General features: G+C 35.6%; 1 protein-coding gene across 1 annotated transcript in view; it reads left to right on the top strand.

Annotated features, from left to right (window-relative positions):
- The first annotated feature begins 10085 nt into the window (after nt 1–10085).
- The window catches only part of LOC148617728 (large neutral amino acids transporter small subunit 1-like), a 39016-nt gene continuing 36208 nt past the window's right edge, over nt 10086–12893 (top strand). The window contains exon 1 of the mRNA XM_088585254.1: nt 10086–10320. Within this exon, the coding sequence (XP_088441380.1) occupies nt 10141–10320 (180 nt within the window). The 5' untranslated portion in view covers nt 10086–10140. The remainder of the gene's footprint in view (nt 10321–12893) is intronic.

The raw sequence follows: 12893 nt of genomic DNA, 5'->3' as shown, positions 1-12893 counted from the left end.
TAGTTTCAACTTTTCCAAAATTAAATAAATTAAATTTTATTTTTTTAACAAATAAAAAAAGTCTTCAATTTTTGAATTTCACAGCAGGAACACAAGTTCAGTACGTGACTTTCAGACCGTCGTACAGTATATGAATTAAGCAGTGGCGGATCCAGAAAATATGGAGAAGGACTGCTGAGGGCCCCTTCTCCAGAATCCAGTGATTTTCTATGTATAGCCAACCAATGGCAAAAATTTTGAACACAAGAAGGGCAACAACCTATGTGAAGTTAAGCCTTTCAGTATTTGATATACCTGAACAATTAAGTGATTTTTTTCCATATGAATATAAGTGAGAGTAAAACATTTGCCGAGCATATGGGTTATTTGAAATCTTGAAAAAATATTGCGGGCATCTATATAATACTATATACATCAGTTTGTATTTTTAATTCTTTAATACTTCAACTGCAGAAATAAAAGAAAATTGAAGCATGCAATTATAAAGCAGTGAATCTTAGGCATTTATCTTATTGAAAATAGTGCTACTACAATGCCATAATTTTTGCGCAGGCAACTGATGGCCAACTAATGCATCGTATATGGCACATTGGGTCCATCATTCCGTGCAATAATGTACATAGTGCCACAGTAAATATTCCGTCAAATCAAATGAAGAACGATAACTCAGAACAAATTCACAGAATTGAAAATTAGTTGTCTCTCTTCCAACAGCACATGCCTATGTACTAAGAGGAGAATAAAGGTATAAGTATCTGAAACATGTAATCAAATAGTTTCTAAACTAAGTTGGTTTCCTGTCCTCATTACTAGAAAACTGTGGTGGATCCAGGAATTAAAAAGTGGAAATGAGTTGAAAGGTGACACCTACAGTGAATTCCGTTGTTGTCAATTATTCGTGTCTTTCGACTTTGTGGTCTCAGTATCGTATTAATTTTCCCATAGACTTCTATAGTGAAGTGCATATTTTTAGGATTTTTTAAAAAATATGTAAATTGATTCAATAAAACTTTCACTTATGTAGCATTTCTAAGGACATGTGGGAAAATAATTTCCCGCAAAGAAAATAGGGTGAGTCCACGAAGATCGGACAGAAAAGTAGTCTCGAACTATAAATAGCCATTTTCCCTACTTTCACTTTCGTTTTGCACTCACCAAACCAACCTTTTCAGGGGAACATTTTTATGATATTATGTTAGATTTTCTTTTAAAAAAGTTCTTCATCTTACAGTGTGATGTTTGCTCTATTTTATAAGTCATTGTTCATATCTTTTGACAAAATATTAGTTTGTAGAGAGGCAAAAAGAAAATGCACTATATTTTTATAGCATCCATGTTTTGACGTACACCTGCTCAGGGATATGCAATACGATACTGGTACCTTGTGCGGCGCACTGTCCTGAAGGGGACCGAATCAGCAAATAAAAATATTTGTATTTAACTGTATTTTTTATTTGTATGTTTCAACCAAATTTGAGCACCTCTTTCTTGGAAACTGAATACATCGTACAAACAATATACAATGTACTAAATCACTACCCGATGTGTTTCAGATAAAAAAAATATCTGGTTTTGTTGGTAACTGATATGTGTTTTACTTCTTTGTTGATTATTTTCATTAGGTACATTTTGTCTTTCCTTCTCTGTGTGATCTGACCAACTTAGGGTTTACTGTAGTCTAAGGAGAATAAAAGGGTAAAAAAAAATAGATGAGACTATAACATTAACAATTATTAGGTAGAAAATGACAGATTCTGTGTGTTAATTTTACTCCTACGTTGTTTTTTTTTATTTTTCAAGTAACAGAATTATAAATTCCCAGAAAATATATGAATTATCTTATCTAAAAATTAAAGTTATAAAGTTTTGAAAATTGGGATTATCATCATGAGATTATCATCATGGGATTATCATCATGGGATTATAATTTGTTGATTCAGTTGTCTATTTGCCAACCACGCAATTGATGTAAATTAGTGAATATGACACCACTGTAAGGAGATTTGCGAACTCAGAAGCATTACAGAAGTTTTATGGATGCCATCATGAATTCGTGGATCGTTATAATGTATCCACGTGACCGGTGCACCTGCTCCATCAAACTACAAAAACATCTCAGCTAGTTTCGAACCGTTGGCGTTCCTCTATTCTGGAATAGAAAAAGTAGTGCTGGCACTATTTTTGCCATTCAGTCCGGAGTTTGCTGCTTCATGCTCCCAGTTTTGAGTGGTGTCCGGGTTGCTCTTTTACTTTTGTTTCTTTTTGTTATTCCGGTTATTTCAAGTTCTTTATTGTTTGTGTTTATTTTGTCTGCCTAGTTTAGAAAAGAAGTTATACCTGTTTAGGTAAGATTGGTGCTCTCTGAAATTAATAGTGCATACCACGGTAAAGGTGGGGTAACTATTTAGTGAGCTATTGCCATCACTCGGTGTCCGTCGTCGGATCAAGAAGGAGTTCATGCTATTCTTCATTAGAAAATTTATCATTTTCAAGTGTTAAATTGACTAAATTGACTAAAAAAGTCCTTGCAACCCACCACTCCTTTTCAAAATGTATGGACCCGCCTCTGTCGTCGTTAACACAATTTTCCCTAACTCTTCTTCTCTGAAACTACTTGACCAATAGAAACTAAACTTGGTATGAATGTTCCTTAGGGTATATTCTGCATAGAACGGATGAGGGGATTTTTGATCCCTCAAGGAACATGGCCGCCGTTACTAAAAATAGAGCATAGGAGCCAGACAGAATTTTCGCGTGTATCTCCAAAAGCCGTTAGGTTAAGCCACATTTTGACGAGATAATGGTGTTCAGCATGATGAGATCTATCTCTGGTCCAGTTTTCGTTTTTATCTGTAAAACAATGTTGAAGTTACTGCCCTTTCGATGTTTTTCCCTACTTTTAATGTTATTTCTTTCACAAATCTTCTTCTCTGAAACTATCAGACCTAGAACCAAACTTGGTATGAATATTCCTTATAGCATTCTGCTTAGATCTGATGTGGGGATTTTTATCTGTCATAAAACATGGCTGCTGTTACTAAAAATAGAACAAAGGGGTCAATCAGAAGTTTTTCTCATATATCTCCAAACCTGTTAGGTTTAGCCAAAGTCTTTCAATTGCCAAAATGATCCTTATTTTAAGGCCTTCAAAAGTCAGCATTAAATCAAAGTTTTCGGACGACTTCTTGTTAAAGTTATTGCCCTTGAAAGGTGAAAAATAGCGTTTTTACGTCGCTAATCATAAGCTTGATTCCCCTGATATGACCCGATTGCAAATTTATAAATACACACATTTAACGCATACGATGACATAAATTTACAAATTTAATCCAACTTCCATACGGGGGAGGTTTAACGGAACAGCCGTTAATTTGGCTACGCCTAGGGAAATTTTGTCACAAAAATTACCGTATTTGTCATATTAGAAAAGAAATAATTTCTTCCGGGGGTAGATTTGTACTTGTTTAAAGATGGCTTTGGCATTTTTATTCTTATTTAACACCTCGTTGTCGCGTCGTGTTAAATAATAGAATTTAAATGCCGTACCCATGTTAAAATGAGTACAAATCTGCCCCCTCCACGAATTATTTCATAGATGTCTAAATACTGATTGGAATGAAGCGTACACATGACGTTTTAAGTATATTATGTTGTGCTTCCGACAGTGTAATACCGGAATGTGGATGTAACTGTAATGGAAGTGACTTTAATCTGTTTACATTTACACATGATTTTCCTATTATGACGTGATTATCGTATGTTTTCGTTACACAGTGGTAGTGAGATGAGCTCTGAGTTTTACATTTAACTGTTGAGTCTGTAGTTTACATATGCTTAATGTGTTTGAAAATAAGATTGAGTTATTAACATATGAATAAAAATCGTCGCTTTGATTGGTCAATTCAGTCGGCATTTAGTATTTAAACGAGTTCATCGGCGCGGTTTATTGCTTCTTCTATAGATAGCCATACAGGTGGGTGGCACATATAAGTACACCGTCTATACGCTTTGAAACTGTTACAGTCTTCTAACTTATCTACGGTTATGACGTTTCCTCATAGGAATGTAACATTCCGGGAGAATACTTTGATTTAGATTTATTCGGACCTTTCGGCTTCTTTATACGCTAAATTAGCATGAAATTATTTGTATTTCTGGTTTTCTGTCGAGCTACAAATATGGTGCGGTAAACAAACGTTTAGAGTGTTAGTCAGTCACTTCCAGTTGCATTGTCATACCGGTTAATTGTGAGGTTATTCAGCGTTATGCATTTATAAGCGATATGCACCATTGCTTTATAGGAAAGACATTGTATACTTGGTCAAATTAACTATATGTTTCTAACGGAGTTTTCATTTAGACCGGCCCTGTGCAGGTCCGGGTGTCAAAAGAATAGTCCTGCAGCAGCGCTAAGCTTGTCGTAAAAGGCGACTAAATAGTGCTCAGAAACCTTGTTGGGGCTAGGCGCTCTGCCTACTGGGATGTGTGCCCCAGGTGGTGGAATGGGGTACCCCTGGCGTGTTACATGCTGGGGTTGGCAGGCTATAATAAGGAAAACCTGACCGCAAACCATAGTGGTGCACCGTGTTGGAAAAGATGCCACGTTCCTCGCACGTTAAAGAAACCTGCTGTGGTATTCGATAGGAGTAGGAACCTTCGCTCCGTCACAGGAGGCTAAATTGCCCGACCTTACCCATCCCCTCCTTCTTCTTGTGGCAATCAAAATGTGTCGACCCTATTATCCTTGTGTCCCATCCCATTTTTCATTTCATCATCATTTCATGTTCATTTTATCATCCATTTCATGTTCATTTTATCATCCATTTCATGTTCATCGTCTGAATATAGCTGCTCGGACGTTAAATCCCAACAATCAATCATTCATTTAGACAGTGTTATAATTACATAACCCAGTGCACGAACGTACCGCATAACAGGGTGTCCTGTATGAGGTTACGAAGTCTTAATACAGGTAGTTGATGTTGACACATAAATCTGGAAAAGCAAACACAGCTGTATAATACAGAAAGCATTCATTGATCAGTACGCTAGCACACACTAAACTTCGTACACAACCTATTGCACTTTTCAACAAATAACCTTCAGTTGGATGCCTTGATTACTCTTTCAAAGTGTTGATTGTCTATTTTCACTGAGAAACTTGCACATAAATAGTGAATGATACGACTCCAGTTACATAACAAATACACAAAGCCGTACTGGAATGAGGTGTTAAAAAAGCTCTCGAAAAAGAACCATCTTATAGAAATCTGTGGGTTGCAGAGGGACGCCCTAGAGGGATACAATTTGACTCATATAAACGCGCGAATGCAGATTTCAGGCGTGTACAGACTATTGCGAACGAACAACACTTCGAGATATACCATACAGACTTGAACAGTGCATCTGGATGTGATATCCGTATGTTCTGGAAAAAGATCAAACAGTCGAAAGTCTTTCCGTCGATTGTGAATGATAATGTTATTTGTGACACTCCTACGACAGTATCTAATTGTTTTGCAGACTTCTTCAGTAAGCTTTATCAACTGCAGGGCAGTGAGCATTTCGGTGAGGACAACATCGTTCAGAACACACTAGCAGGAAATTGCAAGCTTCCTATAATGGTCTGTATCTGGAATGCATAATACGCCAGGGAATAGAAAAGTTGAAGTTAAGGAAAACAGCGGGTGTGATAAAGTTCAGCATGAACATTTAAAGTATGGTGGTAACTGTTTAAACAGATAGTTTTCTTTTCCTCTTTCGTCTACCCCTGACTTGACGTTTTTATGAGCAGCTCGGCGGGTGTTTCTAGAAAATCAGAGGACGCTTTCCCTACCGCGATGTTCAATCATAATGTCGAAAAAGGATTGTACCTACCGCTTGGAAACTTTGGGTATATTGTTCCCATTTTAAAAGGTGGAGATAAAGATAAGACAACACTTGATAGGTATAGACCCCAGTGGCGGATCCAGAGGGGTGTAGGAGGTTACACCTCCTTTTTATTGGAAAAATTTGTTATTTTCATGTGTTAAATTGGCAAAAATGGCAAATAATGTCTCCTTTTTTTCTGAGGAAGTTCGATTGATATACCTTCTTTTTTTAAAGTGTCTGGATCCGGTCCTGCACCCGTCAGTTTACTAAGTATCTTAGAGCATAATTAAAGGTCGATTGATACAATATGCACTGGTCAATAAAAATTCCTCTAACCCCCAACAGAAAGGTTTTCAAAGACATATAGGCTGTATAACTACATCATTTCATTTGAACGAAAATGTTTTCCATATTTGAGAATTCGGTAGTAAAATTTATGTAGCATTTTAGATAGCAAAAATCAAGTACTATTTTTAAAAAAACTTAGCCGACGCACGTATTTTTTTTTTCTTTCTTTTACTTGTAATTTTCCACATTTCATTCAGGAAATATAACACCTGGTACGCAATTTTCGATAGAGTTTTTTTTTAACGCCACTTAATTATCAGTATTTAGCCAGTCAGGAAACAGAATTGCAATCAGGTGATGTGCGTTTCCATGGAAGAGCGTCTTTAAGGTCAAAGGGTAAAAAGTGAAACTATACCAACTGCGTCGGACAAAATGCTTTTGACACCGTGTGGAGAAAAGCCTTAATGTCTTAACTGTATGTATTGGTATTAGGTGCTAAATGTAAAATTTGGTCAATAATAGATGGCTGTCATTTTAGTACGAGGAATGCTGTCATAACGAATCAATGTGATTCAGAATTCTTTGGTAAGACAAGACGGAGTACAATCTGGTCTTCTATATTTGATTTTTATTGATAGTTTGTTTTCAGATATCTGAATTTTTTCATGTAACAAGCTGCTGTCCGACTCTAGCTGACGATAACGATAACTCAAGCATCGGCACTATGCTCCGGTAGATCTTCAAAGGGTGCTAGAACGGGGCGCCGAATGGGACTTGGATTTTTTGTAATCAAAATCAATTTTGTGTGCACAAAATTGAATTCTGTTATACAACATCATTTCTGTTGTACAAAACAATGTTATACAGGCTTATTTTATGATCACTTCAATTTTGTAATGACAAAATTCAGAAACTTATTTGCATAGAAAATTGCCTTTTCTTACTTGATACGGAAATTAAATGACAATAGTCAGTTTTGTGAGACAAAAGAAAATTTCGTGTCACGAAAAGTCAATTTTGTATGCAAATAAGTTTTAAAGAATCCTTTGGATATGCAAATGAATTATCTCATCACGATCTTGTAAGAAGGCCTCTCATTGGATATAGCAACCGCTGGTCTCCAATTACTTCAAGCAAGGGCATACAATATGGTTGATGTGCTATTCTGCACAAATACTTTATCAGGTATTACTTACCTTTTCTCCCCGTGCAGGTCCGGGTGTCAAAAGAATATGCCTGCAGCAGCGCTAAGCTTGTCGTAAAAGGCGACTAAATAGTGCTCAGAACACTAGCCGGGGGCTAGGGCGCTCTGCCCATAGAGCAACTGGGTTGTGTGCCCCGGATGGTGGAATGGGGTACCCCTGGTGTGTTACATGCTGGGGTTGTCAGGCTATAATACGGAAAACCTGACCGCAAACCATAGTGGTGCACGTTAAAGAACCCTACTGTGGTATTCTCCCGGAGTAGAAACCATAGGGCTCCGCCACAGGAGGCTAAATTGCCCGACCCGACCCACCTCTCCCTGTTTCAAGTGGCAATCAAAATTTGTCGACCCCATTGTCCTGGTGTCTCATCCCATTTTTCATTTCATCATCATTTCATGTTCATTTTATCATCCACTTCATGTTCATCGCCGGAATATAGCTGAAATATTGCTGCTCGGGCGTTAAACCCCAACAAACAAACAAACTTGGCTTTTCATTCAGAATTGTCAACTGTCCTTTCGTCTGTGGCAACATCCCTTCAGCACCATCCCTTCAGCACCAGCGTATGGGGTGTTCATATCACAACTCGTATGTTATGCCAGAGCTTGCCGAAACTACGCGGACTTTTTGTATCGCGCTAGACTTCTAACAAGTAGGCTTCTGGAACAGGGTTATGTTGCTACAAGATTGAAGTCATCACTACAGAAGTTTTATGGTCGTCATCATGGGTCGTTACGGTGTATCCATCTGCAACATGAAAACTTATTTGTTCAAAGTGTCATAGGTTTCCTTTCCTCTTTCGTCTACCCAGGACTTGACTTTTTATGAGCAGCTGGACGGGTGTTTCTAGAAAAGCAGAGGACGCTTACCCTACCGGTGCACCTAGTCCATGCTCCCAGTTTTTAGTGGAGTCCGAGTTGCTCATTTGCTTTTGTTACTTTGTATGTATTATTTTAATTACTTTATGTCCTTTGTTGTATATGTCTGTTCCCATGTCTGGTCTTTGTCCCTGGATTACATTCTTTTGATTACCACTAGAACATTGGTTCCCTTGATTACTCTTTGCAGAATAACTCATCACCCATATGATATGTCCTTGCTCGAAGTAATCGGAAATCAGCGTCTGCGCGACACGCGGTTATTATATCAAATGAGGGGCCCTTTTTTTTTTTTTTATAAAATCGTGATGAGAGAATTCATTTGCATATCCAAAGAATTCTGCAAACTAATTTGCATACAACATTGACTTTTCTGATACAAAAGTGAGTTTTGTGTTTAATTGCATGCAAAAGTGATTTTGTTATTCAATTTTGTAAACACAAAATTTAATTTTGCCATAATACTTCTCAGTTTTGTATGCAAATTAGTTCACGGAATCAAATCTAATTTGCATACAAAATTGACTTTGTTACCCAATATTCAAATTAGGTAACAAACGTAAAGTCAGTGATGCAAAAATGCATTTTGTCATGACAAAAGTAACTTTTGTCCACTTTGTATGACAAAATTTAAATTTGTAATATGTTATAAATTTTGTTAATCTGAACTAATTTTTGTACAAAACTCAGTTTTGTCTGTACAAAATTGAATTTTGAGTACAAAACCACAAGAGTCCCGTTCGGTGCCCCGTAGCTAGACGTTTGTTCTAAGTATGCATACAAGTGGCGGTTCCGCTTTAATGCTTATTTCATTGATGAAATTTCAAATGATTCTGGTAATAAGAAATATAACATCAAATATTAAATGAGTATACCCTTGAAAAAAATACACAGAAATTGAACCATTTTAATACAAGCAAAAACTTCATAAATACACTAAACAGAATTAAAAATTACACAAAAAAGACAAATACAAATAAAATGCAACACCAATATAAAAGGAACAGTCAACAAAAGAAAAAATAAAAAAAATAAAAGAAATAAAAAAAATACACAAAAAAATCAACTAAACCCTTTTCAAAGTATCTGGATCCGGCCTTGTAAAAACCCGTATCCGATCGCATTCACGATCATATCGAATATAATTTTCTTGAAGATGGTACGAGAACACAATTAATTCCCCTTCGTTTTCGTTGAATATAGTTCCAAATTTGGTAGTAGGTACCTTCCACATTTTTTCATATTTTTACTGGAAACTTATTTGCTGAAGTTTTGCCTCTAATTGGTAGAAAATAGGTTAAAATTACATGGGATTTTTTGTCATTAATCAATTCTGACTAAAAGTTGTGATTTGGTTCAGTGGAAGAAAGTTAAAATTTAGGACTTTTAACTCAGTTCATTTGTCATGTTTACCCCATCTCCGAATTATATGTATTAATTTCAGAAAATGATGGTAAAATTTTCTACAATTTATATATAAAATCCTGTTTGTACATATCTTTAGGCCAGAGAAGTTTTATTCAGTTTGCGCCGGTGGAATTTTTTTAATCTGCTCAAATGTGTATATTGAAATGCACTTGAAAATTAATTGCGGTCTCGTGCCAGATGATGCAACTCCCGGGTGAAAACTCCTGGGATAGAGGGGTGTAGCTTTTATTGTAATGTAAGAATATGATCATACGAGGATACATTTCCTCTCTGTGAGAACCATTTCACCTTTAATAGTACAACGGTAAAATTTCCATAATGATCACGACTATTCTATGAAAAATAAAATTGAATTTACATGTAGCACAATCACACCTAATACCCTTATTATGAATTCGTCCATCGAACTTAAAGGGAGACAACCACATGTTTACAACTACTTTGTTGTGTCATTTGAAAAGACAAACACCATGACGGTGGACGAAAAGAAATTGAGCCAACTGGATTCGAGTTCTGATGGTTCAGGTGAAGGAAAAGTTCAATTGAAAAGGAGTATAACACTGTTTGCTGGTGTCGCCATCAATGTCGGTACGATTATTGGATCTGGAATCTTTGTTTCACCAAAAGGTGTTTTAGCGGAAGCCGGATCGGTAAGTTTATCAAGTAAACAAATCACACGTGGTTTAAATAACAATGTGTTGCATGACAGCAGTGCATGTTTTCAATGATATGAAAAAGATACCATGAAAATCTTGACAATTTTTTTTTAAAGTTGACTGTCCAAAGTAAAAATAGTTGAAAATCGTGACAATGTAAATGTAAAATATAAATGAAAATTATAACTACTTTACCTGACTCTTAAAATAGTCGAGTATTGTAATATTTCAGCATTAATGAATTTCTATTAAAAAGTACCTAGTTATTTTAAACAGTTAACAGATTTATTGGCATAATTTGTATTCATTTTGCATACGTTGTCCTCCTGTTTTTTTTTTATTTAACTTCGTTTAGAAGATTGTGAGTCAATGTGACAATGTACTTCTTGGTACAGTTTACCCTTGTTTACCCTTGGTTTCCTTGATTGCTCTTACATTGTTCTTTTAGTATATATTTTTATGTTATGAATCAGATCTCTTCTAAAATAATAAAGTGCTAACTTTGGTTTAATACTTGAATTGAAGCACATAAGCACATGCATTTTCATGTACTTGTAAGTACAATGTTCATTTTTAATAGCTTCATGTAAAATGTTGCAAATGTACTTTTTGCAATTTAAATATAGTAGCAGTTTTAGTAAGTGTTAGATATATGCATTATGCATGCAAATACCTATGTACATTGTGTATCAGTTTTGTTTTTGGCAAACATGTAAAAGTGCATATTTTGAAAACTACAATTGATAATTTTTGAAATGGAGAGAAAAACACAAGTAAATGCAGTGCAAAAAGCCTTGTACGCCTCCATGCCATGTTCACCTATTCAAGTCTTTGAAACCATGTATGTATACGTTTTGTAAGTATAGTATTTCTTTGTTGACTACATGTACCAGAAAATTTGAACATACAACTATAAAAAAATAATTTTAAATTTAATTTATACCCTTGTATTATTTTTTTTCACCACACTTGAGATATGCTCGAAGAAAGTGCTATAGTTGAATTCATTGGAGAGTTTTTTTATTGATTAACTATAATGGAGCATTTTATTTTTAATCATTGGTTCCCCTAGTAAAGTAGGGAAACACTTATTTGCTCTTTTCTTTGCATGTGTGTATGACTAATTATCTTTTTTCTCTCTGAAAAATATTCTAATTAAGTAGTTAACTTCATTAAACCAGCAATAATTGTAATGTCCAATGAAGGGTAATTCTGTCAATGTACAAAAATGCTTTTTATGTGGCAAAAATGGTCTCCCAACTCTACCAGTACATGTTCAATATTTCAAATGAACATTTAAGCACATAAATTTCCCAGTGCCAACCAGAACGAACCAGAAAGAACTTTTGGTTAACTGCTGACTGTGATCATGTTGATAGTGTATGACAGTAGATTTTCCTTCAGTTTGATTGCATACTGCTCTAGCACAAATTCCATTCACAGGTACATGTGACTTAAACTAACAGCATTAAACTTTCAGTCTTTTATTTTTCCAGTATACCAGTTTCTATTTAAAAATATGGAAAATCTATTTAGAATGAGGCCGTCTGCCTCAAATCAACACTACTATTAACTGTACTGCGATGGCTGTGTCAAGGTTGCTTGTTAAGGTGCATTTCAGTATCATCATTCACTAATTGAGCTCTTTAAGTACAGTAATCTTCCTCTTCAAGGTAAACTCTTTGTTTCATCTTATGTTTTTCACATGTGTTTCTATTTTTTCTTTGATGTTTCTCTTTCTGAACTTTTGAGTACATGCATACTGTATGTGTTCAAAAAATTAATTCTATGTTAGTGTAGGTGGTACTGGTGAATAAACCAGAGTTAGAAATTGTAGCCTGCCCGCCAGCCTGAGACTGCCTATTTTTTGGCAGGGCTGGCTAATTTTAGCAAAAATCTATATTACCATATAGTTAATGTATTGAAAAGTTGTATTCAGGACTGGCTAGAATTTGAGTGAGTTTCCTACCCTGATTAAACTCTGCAGAAGAATAAGCAGGGGTTTAAATTATTGTGGGTCTGAGGTCTGGGGCCCTCAATTTCTGACCTACATGTACAAAATGTAGGACTTACATTGGACCTGGACCATCAGTACTTTACTTGGAGTTGTATTGAGGACCTTTTGATTTTCATACCTTAAGTGGACTTTTCATTCCAAATTTTAAAAGGTCTCGGACTTTCTAATCTCAAAAGCATATCAGGGCCTGGTGTCATAAAAAAAAATCTCTATTGAGATTTTCCTCAAATTCTTGGGTTTTTCTCAAATCTTCAATTTCAGTTGATCTGATTGGTTGAAATTTGAGTTGAGGAAGGATTTGAGGAAAATCTCATATTGAAGTTTTTATGAAACCAGGCACTGAACCCATAATTGGTCATGTAACCACAAAAAGTAGTAGGGTGCATGTACAATGTATATGTGCATTTCTTGTATACTTAGTGTTTTTTTTATACAACTGTACTTAAATTATAGCTTGTTACTGTACATTTACTGACACTGAAGAACTCTCATAATTTCTAAATTGACTAGTAAATGTATTTCACAGTGGCATAGCCAGGATCAATTTAAT

The sequence above is a fragment of the Perna viridis genome, chromosome 5 (genome assembly GCF_037379345.1).
Source record: "Perna viridis isolate PV_CMFRI_1.1 ecotype Kerala chromosome 5, ASM3737934v1, whole genome shotgun sequence".
NCBI lineage: Eukaryota > Metazoa > Mollusca > Bivalvia > Mytilida > Mytilidae > Perna > Perna viridis.
The sequence above is the reverse complement of the archived record's forward strand: the minus strand, read 5'-3'. Positions and strand labels throughout refer to the sequence as shown.